This window comes from Sapajus apella, unplaced genomic scaffold, assembly GCF_009761245.1.
Source record: "Sapajus apella isolate SASKATOON/1434 unplaced genomic scaffold, GSC_monkey_1.0 scaffold84, whole genome shotgun sequence".
Lineage (NCBI taxonomy): Eukaryota > Metazoa > Chordata > Mammalia > Primates > Cebidae > Sapajus > Sapajus apella.
In genome coordinates, this window is record NW_022437024.1 from 6578774 (window position 1) to 6594795 (window position 16022).

General features: G+C 35.3%; 1 protein-coding gene and 1 long non-coding RNA gene across 4 annotated transcripts in view; one reads left to right on the plus strand and one right to left on the minus strand.

Annotated features, from left to right (window-relative positions):
- Positions 1-16022, plus strand: part of PIK3C2G (phosphatidylinositol-4-phosphate 3-kinase catalytic subunit type 2 gamma) — a 397969-nt gene that overhangs the window by 152908 nt on the left and 229039 nt on the right. Inside the window, exon 17 of the mRNA XM_032253772.1 lies at positions 14262-14355. Within this exon, the coding sequence (XP_032109663.1) occupies positions 14262-14355 (94 nt within the window). The remainder of the gene's footprint in view (positions 1-14261; positions 14356-16022) is intronic.
- LOC116533872 overlaps positions 1-16022 on the minus strand; it is a 121344-nt gene that overhangs the window by 75693 nt on the left and 29629 nt on the right. The gene's annotated exons all lie outside the window — the stretch shown is intronic.

Here is a 16022-nt window from a genome sequence, read left to right on the forward strand (position 1 = left end):
GCTCCATTTCCAGCTTGGAGAGTTTTTAATATTGCTATTTACTTAATGTGTCCAAAGATTCACCATCTCCTTTTAGTTTATCTTTAGCAAGAGACATGAGGAAATTTAATTTACCTAGGATAGGCCATATGGTGTTAATATTTCTACTACTGAGTGCCAGCCGAGAGCTCCCTGGGTACTGATACTTCCATTAGAGAAGGCGGTGCTGTCAGAAAAACAGAGACTAAGGGCTAAGGTCTGTGGTTCTTGGCAGATGGTTGCTATTTTCCTGAACTCTGATGCACAGGCACAACTATTCAACTGCTAATAACAAGCAAAAATTACCCAAGGAATTAAAAGTCAGTTCAAGGAAAGTATTCATTTAAAAATAGCAACTTTGAATTGGCATCAGAGGATTACATCAGTAGCTTAAATAAAAATCTGACAAGGTACCAGAACTTGCCATCCCACATGATATAAAATTATTGTTTTGCAAGAAGAAAAGCAATATTTAACAGGCAGTGCCTTAGCTTCCAAAATCAGTTTCCTTGGAAAAATAGTTCACAAAAATGTTTGCTCCACACCATTGTATTCTTTATTGTATGTGTAATTTATATGGATGCCATTGTTTACTAGCATTGTAAATAGAAAGAATGGAATATGGCATAGGAAGGCAGTTAAAACTCCCACATTTGACTGAATAATTAAGTTATGAATGATGGTGTATCTTTTCCATTTATTTATTGAACAAAAATGTATGTACAGACAAATGGGTAGGCACTGAATCGAAGAGGCAGAGGAATAAGCCATAGTGACTGTCTCTGAACAACATACAATTTATAGGGAGAGATTCAAGCTAGAGGTCACCACGCAGTGTGCTCTGTACCATCATCAAAATAAGTATTGAGTTGTCTACAAGCCCAAAGGAGAGAGAGGAAAATGCTTTAAAAGAAAGTAAGGAAAAGTTCACAAAGAATTGAATTCTGACTTGAAATACAGGAATTTTCTGAATGGGGAAGGGGGAAAATGACATTCCAAGAAGGAAGACTAGCATGTACATGGTTATAAAGATTCCGAAAATAGTGAGTCATTTTATGTAACATTAGAAGAGAATTGTATCAGGAAACAAAGTTGAAAAGCTTGTTCATTTAGATTGTTTTGGGCTTGGTGAGCCAGGTAGGTACTATGAACTTGTTATGGCAAACCATGAAATTTTGTTAAGAATGGAAGTCATAAAATCAGATTTATGTTATATGTGCATAAATCTGGCATCAGTGTAAAGAATAGATTGAAAAAAGAAGAAAATGAGAAAAAGAAGATTAGATCGATAACAGATATTGAAATAATGCATTAGAAAAATAGTCTGGGACTAAAGTAAGAAGTCTACCTAAGCAGTAGGAATCCACAGAGCAGATATGAGAGAACTTTCAGAGGAAAGTGAAAAAGAGAAAGAAACAAGGAAGACTTTAAGCTTTCAGACCTGAGAAACTGATAGATAATTGCATCATTAATCAAGAAAAGAATTTTAGATGAAAGAGCAAATTTAGGTAGTGAACATTGGAAAGTTCTATTTAAAAAAAAAAAAAAAAAAAAACATAGGACACATAGAAAAAGATGCCTGGTGTGCAGTTGTGTATGCAAGTCTGAATCTTAGTGTATACAAAACTTGAAAAACAATGCGGAAGCTGTTGGCTTTCAGGCAGTAGTTGAAGCAACGGAAGTAGAGGATGTGTGATGGGTACTCTGTGTACCTATAGAAAGGAAGTACAGAAAGAGGCCAGGGATGGAACTTTCAAGAACAGCAACATTTTAAGGGCAGAAGCAAGAAAAACCAGGGAAATAAACAAAAAAAAAAAACAAAACAAAACAAAAAACTTGACCAAAATGTTGCAGGAGATCCAGAAAAAGTTGGTATCTTAGAACTCTTGAAAGAGCTTTTCAAAGGCTTAAAAGAAGTATTAAATAGAATTAGGTCTAAAAACAGAGCAAGCAGAAATTTTATCCAAGGAAAAGAGTGTAACTTCTTCCTTGCAGGTGAGAGGGAAGGAAAATATGAACACAATTATAGATAAGTATGGATATAGAAGAAAAATATTGGGAAATTTCAGTATTCCCTATCAAGGAAGAGTGAAGCTGAAAATGAGGAAGGTGGAGATATATAAACACAAAAATACATATTTTGTCTTTGTACATTTTTGGAGTTTCTTGAGTTACTTCCAGATTTCACAGTTTAGAACATAAGCTTTGAAATCAGACCTGTCTGGTTCTGCGGGTTATTACTTGAATGACCTTGGTCAAGTATCTTTAACTCTAAAGAGTTATATTCAAGCTCAAATCTAAAGGGTAAGTGGGAATGAATTGACAAAAGGGAAAGAGAAAGAGAAGGATATTCTGGGAAGAAGGAACTTAAATATGACTAAATCTTAAGACAGGAACTGCACTTAGGAAACTGGAAGAGAGACAGTGTAGCTGAAGTCCAGGGGAAGAGTGTATGATTTAAGATGAACTGACATTTTAAGGTGGAACTAGACCATGTTGACGACTTCTAAAGCAGGACCCAGTTAGGCAAACTGATCTTTATACCAGTAGCAACAGTAAGGCATAAATGATTCTAAGTAAGAGAATATTTTGAACAGATTTACGTCTCTTAAAGATCACTCTGATTTCTGAGGGAAGCATAGATTTGGTGAGGAAAGCAAAAGTAAATGTGCTTCCAGTTAGGGAGCAATGGAAGTAGACTAGGTGTCAGGGAATGGCAATCATCCTAGGAAGGTGACAGCAATGATGTAATGAAATGAACACAATGTGAAAATGGGAGTGAAAATGGCAGGACTGAATGGGGAGGGGCTGTGAAAAAGAGATGTGTCAAGGATGTATTAGTCTGTTCTCACATTGCTATAAAGAAATGCCTGAGACTGGGTAATTTATAAAGAAAAAGGCTTTTATTGTCTCATGGTTTCGTAGGCTATATAGGAAGCATGACCAGGGAGGCCTCAGGAAACTTACAACCACCGCGGAAGACAAAGGGGAACCAGGCACACTTCACATGGCTGGGCAGGAGGAAGAGAGATGGGGGGAGGTGCCACACACTTTTACACAACCAGATTTCATTAGAACTCTTATCACTAGAGCAGCACCAAAGGGGGAAATCTGCCCCAATGATTGAATCACCTCCCATCAGGCCCTACCTCTAACATTGGAGATTACAATTCAACTTGAAATTTGGGTGGAGACACAAATCCAAACGATATCAAGGATCAGTTCCATGTTTCTGTCTTATGCAAGTAGGTCATAATAGAAATATTCACCAACATGGGGCACACTAGATGACAAGCAAGTTTTAGAAGAACCTTATTGTTCAGGCTGGGCACAGTGGCTCATGCCTGCAATCCCAACACTTTGGGAGGCTGAGGTGAGGTGAGCGGATCATCTGAGGTCAGGAGTTTAAGACCAGCCTGGCTAACATGGTGAAACACTGTCTCTATTCCTGGCTAATTTTTGTATTTTTAGTAGTGGCACAGGCCTGTAGTCCCAGCTACTCAGGAGGATGAAGCAGGAGAATCACTTGGACCTGGGAGGTAGAGATTGCAGTGAGCTGAGATTACGCCACTGTACTCCAGCCTGGGTGACAGAGCAACACTCTGTCTCACCAAAAAAGAAAAGAAACTTATTGTTCAGATTAGGATCCATTGGTTTTGAGGTGTTTTTCAAATGGTTGAATTTACAGATCTGGTTTTCCAAAGAAATCTAAGCTAGAGACCCCAATTTGTTTTGAAATCATCCACAGAAGGATATGAATTAAGCGAAAGATACAGATGAATTTGCTTAGAGAGAGGGAACATAGGGTAATAAAAGAACAGCCTTGATGTTTAAACTGAAAATTTCTATCCTTTTCAGCACATCACGTTGTTTTTGTATACAATGTGTAATGCATCCAAATATATCTACATGGTACTTTCAATACACCACTGGCTTTATGGCAGTGACTTTTTAAAATTAGCTACATGTAAAATCAACTTGTAAGTATATAAGAGGAGCAAAATCAGGAATTACTCTTTAATTGTAAGTAGTAATTTTAATTCACTAATACAATGACTATTTGGTTAATTCCCAATTTTAATATGCAAGTCCATATACTATCAATGCAGAAATATCTCTATATAGTTTCCATGTCTCCTTGGATCTGAGTTTCATTATTATTCCTTTTAGATCATGACTGAGCCAATGCCTCCATCCAATTAAACAGATATCGTTGCTTACTATGATATATCTTTATTGACCCATTTAGAACGTGGTAAAATAAATAGTATACCCAAGATAATCTTGTGATTTTTATGTAAGTGCATATAAAAATATCTAGTCAAAAAAATCAAAGGTCCTTGCTAGAGGTGCTGTAGAAAGCCTACTGGCCTAGTGTATTGGATATTTGGATGATAGTTTCAGCACTACAAACAAATGGTCTTGGGAAAACTGCTTCAACTCTGGGCTTGAGTTTTTTCATCTGTATAAGGAGATTAAACTAGGTCCCAAGTTTCTTTGGGTTCTAATATTTTATAACCAAAATCCTTGAAAGAACATGAATTATTCAGTAGATAGACATTTACAATCATCTTTAAAAATCCTATTCACCACTTTGCCTAGGAAAAAAAAATTCTTCTGTCACAGCTGATCATTTTTAGTGCTAGAAAAATAGCAAAGATATTCATATTGACATTTTTCTTCCAAGCTGATGCTGCGTGTGTCATCAGACTCAAAATCTGTTGGAGAAACAGTTCTGCACTTCTGATGATTTTCTAATTCTAACCTGACATTGGGGCTTTTTGCTGTGAATAGCCTCATGGCATATTCTGCATGAATTCTTGCTGTGTATTCTGAAGTCTGACATTTCCATTACACTTAAATTTGATCTTAGATTTCTTTGCTTTTCAGTTTACTCAAAGTTGCTTTTTTTAAAAGGTCGACATTTGTTATATCGCATTTGGCTTTCACCCATCACTTCAAAAGTTCTTTGAGTAAGATGTCCCTATATCATTTTCAAACTAGAAAAAGAGGAATAAGTGAAAAAAAAAAAGGGAAGAAAATTTTAAAAAGGAACAGAAATGTTTTTTTTTTACTGTCAAATGGAAGAAATTGAAAAATATATTTTTCTTTTGAAATGTTATTTCATGACTCCACTGGCCCTATTGGCGTTTGCCTAAATTCTCTGGATATTCCTACGGCACTCTGAGATGAGAGAAACTGTAAATGTTTGAGAAAATAGAAGAGTAAGAACAATTCCCAAGTCTTCTCACTGTTGGTCAGGTGACTTCACAGATAATTTGAGCCCAGAGAAGACACAGGCTGAGAAACAGACCACAAGTGCTAATTTCTTAACTTATGGCTACATAACAGTGACTCATGCTAAATTTGCTGTGTATATCAGAGGTTCTAAAAGTGAGGTCTGAGGTCCCCAGAATGCTTACAGGGGTGTCACAAGGCTAAAAATTATTTCCGTAATAATCCTAAGATGCCATTTGCCTTTGTCCCACTCATTTGCTCATGAGTGTAGAGTGGAGCTTTCCAGGGGCCACATGACTTTAAATAAGGCAACAGATTTACCATGGAAGCAGTAAGAGAATCCAGCTCTCTTCCATTAAGCCAGATGTTAAAGTGACTTGCAAAAATGTAAAACAATATTACTAACCTCACCAAATATTCTTTGTTTTTGTTTTCAGAAGTATATTATTTATATTAACATATAATGGGTTTATTAATATGATTGTAAATTAATTGATAAATATTTCTTAAATATCCTGAATTTATTTCTAATATGATAGTTATTGATAGATATCCACATCAATTAAAACTCTCTGAAGTCTTCACTAATTTTTAAGAATGTAAAAATGTCCTGAGACCCAACGTTAGAAAACCACTATTGCACAACAAATCCTAACCATTGGTCACTTATTACCTCCACCTTGACCTAGAGAGTTACCTAAACACTTGGTGCTATTCCTTCCCTGCACATGTAAGCATTACCATTTCAACTTAATCCTTTGCTTGACCCTGCACTTTGTGTTTACATTGTTGGCAAGATAGAGAGTTGTTGTTTCATTGAAGTTCCCTTGAAAATAATCATGAAGTGGCTTTAATTATACCTTTCCACCTTCTGAGTTTTTAGCCAACTGTCTTTGATTCTTTTTTATTAACCCTTACAGTCTTCGTGGAGTATTTTTTTCTTTGTCTCTCAATGCTCTCATCAGACAATGGCCCATGTTCAAGTGCAGGTAATTTCTGAATGGTTATTGTACAGAGTCATATTTATCTTAGCTATGAGATCTTGTCCCTTAACAGATTCCAGAGACTCAATTGGTAGCCCAACTTGGAGGCCAACTAAATCCTGAAGAGCAAGACAGAGTGATTTGTGTTTTCTCCCTATTAAGACATATTTGAGAAAGTAAGTTAGCAAATATAAAGTGCTTAGGTGAACTCTTAAAGAATAATGAATATCCTTAAAGAATTGATTATTGTGCATGAACTCTTGCTAAGCCTAATTTTAAAAAATATTTTTCATAATAAATGCAAAGTTCTTTTTCTTTACATGATCTCCTTCCCAAGAAATAATGAAATTTTACTGACCTTTATCTTTTTTATATCTGAAGCCAGATTTCCATTTATTACATTGTAATAATCTATTTTATGATTGATTATAAGAAAGTTTCTTATAAATGTAATTAAGGACCTAGTTGACATCAGCCTGATGAATCTTCTAACAGTATTTTGTTTCTGTTCCACATTGAAAGTGTAATATCCACTTCTATAGTAATTAGTAGTTTCAAGGTTAGCAGAATTGCTAAAAAATGTCTCCTGCTATGACATGCAGGAATTATATGTGTATTTTTCGAGCAAATCAAATAAAGCAGGATAACCTGGCTTGTGGAAAATTCAAAATAGGTTGCAGTTCTTCTGTAACATATGACATTTCAGTCTGTAAATATCACACCAAAGTCAGAGAACTAATGGGTAGCCCTCACCTCATTGAGGCTCATGTTACTGAGCGTGAAATGCCAACAACTATATCCCCAAAGAGTGTTTAAATAATTTCTGTTAATACCACAGAAAAGAAATGCCAGGATTTGTGGAACATATTTTTCCATCGATCTATACCTGAGTTAAGGGACCCTGAAATGATACCAAGTTAAGCATAAATTCTCCAGAGGTCTCCTATGTTAGAAGAAAATTCTAAGTCAACTAAAAAGTAGAATGCTTCTTCTTTTACACAACAACGTATACTCTTAAAAGGGCATGTGATTTGAAGCTTTTTTCTAGTGTTATCCGAGTTTGCAGTTATTCATATACATTCATTAACTAGTTGGACAAGCTTTACTTTTTAAAAGTATTATTCATTTTCTTAGCAATTAATAAAACTTTCATAAAGAAAATTTGGAAAACTTTTAAAACTTAGCTTAAAAAAGAAAATTAACCTTTGATAACTCCGTTCAGATATTTGGTATTAATATTTTGGTCCTTCCCATCTTTTTGTTAATCATATTGAGAAAATATACATATTTTAAAAATGTTATACTACAAAAATGGCTCTTTGTATTTTTATTTCATTAAACTTTTTTTTACTATTTTGAAGGAATGCGTATATTCTATCACATAATTATATCATATTTAACTATAAATTTTTAGACATTTATATTATTCCCAATTTTGTTTGCATACACATCTTCACACACATCACTCATCATATTCTTAAAATAAATTCCCAAGAGGTAAATAGATAGATCAAAAAAATAAACACACTTCAATTTTTTTTAATTTTTGTCTATAATACATGTTGGCCTATATTGCCAACAAGTATGAAAGAGCCCATTTTCCAGGAATTTCAGCAATACTGCTGGCATCTTTTTAAATGTGGCCAACACCTCCTAAAATAGTCAAATGCAAGTTATGTTCAGATACACTTTAATGTCAAGTTAGGCCTTAATCACATCTCAGAATGCAATGTGGTTAGTTTTATAGCTATTTCTCTTTCAGTTTCTTCTTGAACTTCAAGCAATAGTAATGAATAAATAGAGACATTCCTTTCCATTAAAGTGCAAAAAATTCTTCCCAGCATTTGCATATATTGATACACACATACAAGTTTCCTTTTTGACTGTACTATATAGGTAATGTATTACTAATTTTTAATTCACAGATAGTGTGTTATTACGATGGAAGATTTGTGGGTTTCTTGAGTCAAGAAAGTCTATCAGTGAGATTTTTCCAGCAGCATGTGCTCACTTTGTGTACCTATGTCCCATTTTGGAAATTCTCACAATGTTGCAAGTATTATTTTTATGCCTGTTATGGTGATCTGTGATCAGCAATTGTTGATGTTACTATTGCAATTGTTTTGGGGCATCACAAGGTGCACTCCCAGTAGACAGAGAACTTAATCCATTAATGTTGTGTGTGTTCTGATTCTTCCGCCTACTAGCTGCTCCCTGTCTCTCTGCCTCTGCTTGCGCCTCCCTATTCCCTGAGACCCAACCATATTGAAACTAGGCCAATGAATAACCCTACAATGGCCTCTAAGTATTCAAGTGAAAGGAAGAGTTATATGTCTTCCACTGTAAATCAAAAGCTTAAAATGATTAATCATAGTCTGAAAAGCATGTTGAAAGCTGAGATAGGCCAAAAGCTAGGCTTCTTATGCCAAACAGTTAACCAAATTCTGAATGCAAGGAAAAGTTATTGAAGGAAATTAGTAGTGCTATTCCAGCTGGGTGTGGTGGCTCACACCTGTAATCCCAGCACTTTGGGAGACCAAGGCGGGCAGATCACGAGGTCAAGAGATGGAGACCATCCTGGCTAACACAGTGAAATCCCATCTCTACTAAAAATACAATATTACCCGGGCATGGTGGCACATGCCTATAATCTCAGATACTCAGGAGATGGAGGTAGGAGAATCCCTGAAGGCTGAGATTGCAGTGAGCTGAGACCGTGCCTCTGCATTCCAGCCTGGGTGACAGAGTGAGACTCCATCTCAGAAAAAAAAAAAAAAAAGAAGTGCTACTCCAGTGAAGACAGAATAATAAGAAAGTGAAACAGTCTTATTGCTGCAAGGGACAAAGTTTGAGTGATTTGGGTAGAAGACCAAATCTCACAACATTCTCTGAAGCCAAAGCCTAATACAGAGCAAGGCCCTAACTGTCTTCAATTTCGTGAAGCTTAGAAGAGATGTGGAAACTGCAGAAGAAAAGTTTGAGACTAGCAGAGTTGGTTCAGAGGTTTAAGAAAAAAAGCCCGCCGGGTACAGCGGCTCACATCTGTAATCCCAGCACTTTGGGAGGCTGAGGCGGGTGGATCACCTGAGATCGTGATGAAACCCTGTCTCTACTAAAAATACAAAAATTAACTGAGCATGGTAGTGGGTGCCTGTAAGCCCAGCTACTTGAGGCGGGGAGGGGAGGGGGCGGGGCTGAGGCAGAGTAATTGCTTGAACCCTGGAGGCAGAGGTTGCATTGGGTCGAGATTATTCCACTGTATTCTAGCCTGGGTGACAGAGCAAGACTCTGCATCGAAATGAAAAAAGAAAGAAAAAGAAAAAAAGAAGCCATATTGGTAAATTAAAGGCAATTCTTTCAAGCCCTGCCATTGATTTATCAACTAAGTTTATATAGTATTCTAAATCCTTTGTTATCATGTCAACAATGTTAACAGCATCTTCACCAGGAGTAAATTTCATCTCAAGAAACCACAGAAAGTGCTGATGTAGAAGCTGCAGCAAGTTATCTGTAAGATCTAGCTAAGGACATTGAAGAATGTGGCTACACTAAGCAACAGGTTTTCAATGTAGATGAAAAAGCCTTCTACTGGAAAAAGATGCCATCTAGGACTTTCATAGCTAGGGAAGATAAGTCAATGCTGGGCTTCAAGGCTTCAGAGAACAAACTGACTCTCTTGTTAGGGCTATGCAGCTGGTGATTTTAAATTGAAGCCAATGCTCACTTACTATTTAAAAAATCCTGGGGTGCTTCAGAATTCTGCTAAAACAACTCTGCTTATACTCTATAAATAGAACCACAAAGCCTGGATGACAACACATCTGTTTGCAGCATGGTTTACTGAATATGTTAAGCCCACTGTTGAAACTTCTGCTCAGAAAAAAAGATTCCTTTCAAAATGCTACTACTCATTGACAATGTACCCAGTCACTCAAGAGCTCTGATGGAGATATGTAAGGAGACTGATGTTGTTTTCATGCCTGCTAACAACATCCATTCTGAAGCCATGGATCAGGCAGTCATTTTGACTTTCAAGTCTTATTATTTAAGAAATATGCTCCATAAGGCTACAGCTGTCATAGACAGTGATTCCTTGGATGGGTCTGGGTAAACTGGAAACCTTGTGGAAAGGATTCACCATTCTAGATATCATTAAGAACACTGGGTTCATGGGAAGAGGTCATAATATCAACATTAACGGGAGTTTCGAGAAGTAGATCCTAATTCTCATAGATGACAATAAAGGGTTCAGAACTTCAGTGGAGGAAGTAACTGTAGATGTGGTAGACATCGTGAGAACCAGAATTAGAAGTAGATCCTGAAGATGTGACAGAATTGCTGCAAACTCATGACAAATTTGAAGGGATGAGGAGTTGCTTCTTACGGATGAGCAAAAAAAGTGGTTTCTTGAGATGGATTTTATTCCTAATGAAGATTCAGTAACATTGTTGACATGATAATAAAGAATTTAGAATGCTACGTAAACTTAGTTGATAAAGCAGTGGCAGGGCTTGAAAGAATTGACTTTAATTTTGAAGTTCTACTGTTGATAAAATGCTATCAAAGAGCATCAGGTACTACAGAAAAATCATCATGAAAGAGAATCAATGGATGCAAGCTTCACTGTGGCCTTTATCTTAAGAAATTAACACAACCACCCCAACCTTCAGCAACCACCATCCTGATCAGTCCACAGGCATAAAAATGGAGGGAATACCCTCTACCAGCAAAAAGATTAGAACTTGCTGAGGGCTCAGTTGATTGTTAGCATTTCATAACAATAAAGTATTTTTAATAACCATTTTTAAGTTAATGATTTGTTTAGACATAATGCTATTACACATTTAATAGACTATAGTATAGTATAAACAACTTTTACATACACTGAAAAAAAAATCTGCAACTGGCTTTATTGTGATATTTACTTCATTGCGGTGGTCTGGAATCAAACCTGCAGTATCTCTGAGGTATGTTTACACATCTTTCTCTTGAATTACCTTCAGATTTATTTTTTTCCTATGCTTTTGACTAAGGGAAGAAAAGAGATCTGGAATTTAAACGAGTGGCATTTATAAAATTAGTCCTATTGCAACCAGCGGAAACTATCTCAAAACACAGAAAGAAATATAGTTGACTTTATAGTAGGATTTTTGTGATTACCATCATCATGGTCAATGCATTTTTATTCATCGCAACTATATATGGAATGAGTTGCTAAATCCTAGGAATAGAAAAAATATTGAATAATCCTCATCTTCAGTTGAATTAGCCATTAGTTGAGGGATAAGGACACATATGAAAAAGATATAAATTCTAACACACATTATCCTAAGTGAGAGTCAACCATTCAATATCTTTGGAGTTCAGAGAAGTGATTACTGTGGACTAACAGAGCCACCTTAAGGGAATTTGATCCATGTTTTGAAGGAGGACTAGAACCTAAAGAACTAACGGAGGTTTTTCCAGTAGATGTTACAATGTGCATGAAAGTGAAAATGCACATGCATTTTCAGAGTAGACATAATATATCAACAAGCCAGACTGATTTAGCGAATATTATGGTAGGAGAAAAATCTAGAGTGTTTTGCTAGCCTTGAATATTTAGATTAGCAGTGTATGCTTAAGGGAGGTTTATTAGTTACAGAAAACCATTTCACGTATTATGAGAAATAAACTTACAAATACTGTAGGTGATTTGATAAGGTGTTACTATTACAGATGTTAGTACTAGCATGAGGTAACTATGGCCTAGACTAGATAGCTGCAGAAGAAATTAAGCATTAAATGCTAGAGCCATTAGGATAGAAAAGTCAACAGAACTTGGCAACTTATTAGATGTAAAAGTAAGAGAACACTAGGAATTCCACCAACTTTTATTCAACTTTTATTCCCTGCGCTTGGGCTAGGGAATCATACATGAATGAGCCTGCCCTCAATTATGTACATAATATAGAATTTTATATAGAAGGGAGTTATTAACTCCATGAGGGGTTAAAATATGGCTGGAACAGCTTCACAAGTAAACTGATGCTTGAGCTTGGAATTCATGGATGAATAGAATTTCACCAGATGGGAAAGGTGAAAAAAGTAATAAAGAGGGGCAAAATATTACCTTTCACATTTTAAGTCTATGATTGGAGAAAGATGGTAACACAGACTACAGTGAAGAAGTGTGGTAGTACAGATGTCTTAGGTGTATTGCCAATGAGTTCAAATTCAACAGTCTTCTAAGAAATATGCAAAGTGCCTACAAATCTGAAGGCATTGGGGACACATCTATGAACAAAACAGACAAAAATTTACTACTTTTCTGGAGTTTGCATTCTAGTGGAAATAAATACATAATTAAAGGTATAGTGTTCACCAAAGAGCTTTGTTTTGTTGTGATGTTCCTTTTTTCTTTCTTTTTTGTCATTTATATCAGTAAGATAAAATAGTCATATGGAAGCATAGGCAACTGACAGCTAACTTAACAAGTCATCACTTAGGCAACAAAACTTACCAAGCAACTGTTGCCTCCAAGACTTCAAACTGTCCTCACACTGACCTTGATGTCTACAAGCTTCAGACAAATGGTTTAGTAATTGAGAGCAATAAACTAGAGTCAATCACATTTAGTTAGGAGAATCTTAGAGTCTTAATGTACTAAAGCAAGCTGACCTGCTTCTAGCTTTGCATTTTAATTGCACTCTTTCTGCCCTCCACCCGTGCATGATGTTATGCTGAGATCTGCTGACCTTCTCAATACTTCACCAAATGTATCTGGACCACAGTTCTCCGTAGGTTTCTTTGCTAGAATGTTCAAAGTGAGAAAAATACTGGAAATGTACTTGCCCGTCAGAAATAAGAGTTTTGACTGACTAAAATGCTCAGTTTAATGAAGAAAAAATATGTTTAGCATTCCATTTGAAGCTGCCATCAAGGACAGTTGAGTTGTGTGATACCATTGTTTACTTGACTCTATGTTGGCATAGTTCCCATTTTACGCTTCAGTAACCCAATACGCTGAGAAAACGCTGCCCATTAAGGAATTTACGGTTTTCTAACCTTTACTGGAAGCCAGTTTTCAGAGCCCTCACCTGACTGGTTGAAAAGCATTCAGTTAGTTGTCTACAAAAGTAATTTGGGGTTTGTTTATTTATTTATTTGTAAATAAATTACCATAAGCAGTTCCTTCACGTTTTAAATTATGCTTTTTTATTTTTGCCTAAAAACTGTTTCTTTGGAATTAATTGTTCTTACCAAACCCTAGTAACATCTTATCATGTCAAAGCAATATGGACCCAAAATTATCTCCAAGCAGTTCGCAGGAACTTTGAATCTAATTCTTCTGATGGAGCAAGATGACAATTTGAGGAATCCATTTGAGGCTAAATTGTCTTTGGAACAGGGTTTCAAATGTTGAATGCCTTCACAAATTCATTACAGCAAAAAACATTTATTAAGTGCCTAATGGGTGCTAAATCTTATAACAGGCAAATGTCATCTAAAAATGAATAAGACACAGTTATCCTGAAGAACTTCACAGTCTAATAAGATTTAGCCATATTAAATTATTTTTGTTTATTTATTGTAACGAACTTTAGATTTCTGGGTTTTGTTAAGATCTAGCTAAGACTGGTTAAAAAATTAGATCCCATTTTTAATCATATATCAGATTTCCAGCTAGTAATAACTTATTTATCAAATGCTTAGCTAAAGAAGCAAAGATTTTTATACTATTTTAGAAAAGATTTTAGACTATCCGTAATCCACATTTTATAAATAAGAAAGCTGGCAGGAATTGGACTTAAAATCACATTTCCAAAGTCTAGTTGAAAGGATTTTCTACTGCAGTCCACATTAGAGTATGGAATATGGAAAAATAAGAATTATTTGGTGCTAACATTACCTTAATTGATTGTGTGATAATTGTTTTACCTTATGCACTGGGGGTAGAAATCATTCTCTGTTTTCCCTGAGATGTCTCATGCATTATTTCTTACTACTAACAGCTTAATGGATATATCTACTGTGTATTAGTTTTCCAGATCAAGAAATTCGTAAAGTGGCAGTTCAACAATTAGACAACCTCTTGAATGATGAACTACTGGAATATCTCCCACAGCTAGTTCAGGTAAGAACAGCAGAGTTGCTAAGGAAATCCAGAGTTTTAACTAATGATTCTCTAAAAGGTTCCCAATGAATCAACAATAGACTATCTAGAAGTGATATTTCAATTTGATGACCCAAGGGACTAATGATGTCAATATGAGTAATGCAGAATTCTCTATCTGAAATTGGTACAATTACAAAAAAAGTTACATAAATTCCAAAAAGGAAAGTTTTTAAAACTGATTTCACTTATTAATCAGAACATGAAAAAATAGACGTGCTTGTGATAAAATTTTATAAATACATATATAATGATAAAAAATACCAAATAAATGTTATGTAGAAATAGTCATTTGCTAGGCAGCTTCTCATAATTTATGAGTTTCTTGCACTTCTTTAGAGGCTTATAATATTGATCATAAATTTTATCATAGACATTTCTAATACCCAAATTTTGCCACCAAATAGTACATTTTAGTAATAGCAAATACTACAAGGTTGGAATAATTTTATAAAATAATATAACATTATTTAGAAATGTAAGCAAAGAGTGATTTAGTCTGAATATGATGAAGTATAAACAATTAAATTACACATTTTACACATGACCATGTAAATAACCGAATATCTAATTTATAGAAGGTAAGTTGTTTTTGTTTTTTCCAGGATGACTATATACTGAGTGCTAAATAGATTTAAACTTGTGATTTTTATGTTTTGTTTTGTTTTTAATCCAACTGTTTTTTATCTGAAAGGTCAGGTTGTTACAGTTATTTTGAATGTCAGTTGTCTCAGGTTTTGAAAAGTGGCGAGAAACTGGTGGAAGGAGCCTATATTAATGAACTTTAATAGAGGATGACTTCGCACAGAGATTATGAATTTCTCTGAAGTTCTCCTTAAGAGAGAGAGCTGGTTTAGAAATAGCTGTATCATCCAGTATAATCCAATCCTTCTTGAAAATAAGGATTAATCTAACTTACAAGTTCACCGCTCATCTCATGACTCATGGATATGGCCACATGCTATTTCTAGCCCAATTCAGGAGAGCACATTTTCAGAAAAGTTTGTAGACATTAAACTCACTGGAAAGCCTCTATCTGAGTAAGTACACTCAGCATCAGGAATGTCATTGAGACCCATATTCCCACAAATCCAATTTATAAGACAGGATGCACACAATCTAACACAGCAAATACACAGAAGACAAAATTAAAGTTTCATCTATGTTATGATTAAAAATGAAGGTTATAAAATGTTCATTCTGAGATGGAAAGAAATCTATAATGTGATTAGAAAATTTTAAAAAACTGGAAGAACTTCAAAACATTCATTGTCCTTAGACTTCTATACTCTACCTTGAATTTCAAACTTTCCAACACATAAAAAATCCTAACCTGTTGGTTGTTTTCTGGAATCATGCTATTTTGTTATGTATTGTCATGTTAGAATTATGCAGTCTAAATTAAAGCCATAAGAAAGAACTCTAAGACAGTAACAAAACAGAAGATATAGTTCACAGCTAAGAGTCAAATAAGACTCAGACCCAAGGGTTACCGCAAACCGGTTCGGATAATGTGGTGTTCACCAGAAAAAAATGTCTACATTCTAGATGGTTAGGCAGGATTTAGGGGGAAATTGTTATATCCGTGGGCAGAGTAAAGCAAAAAGCTTGGAAGCAAGGGAAAACAA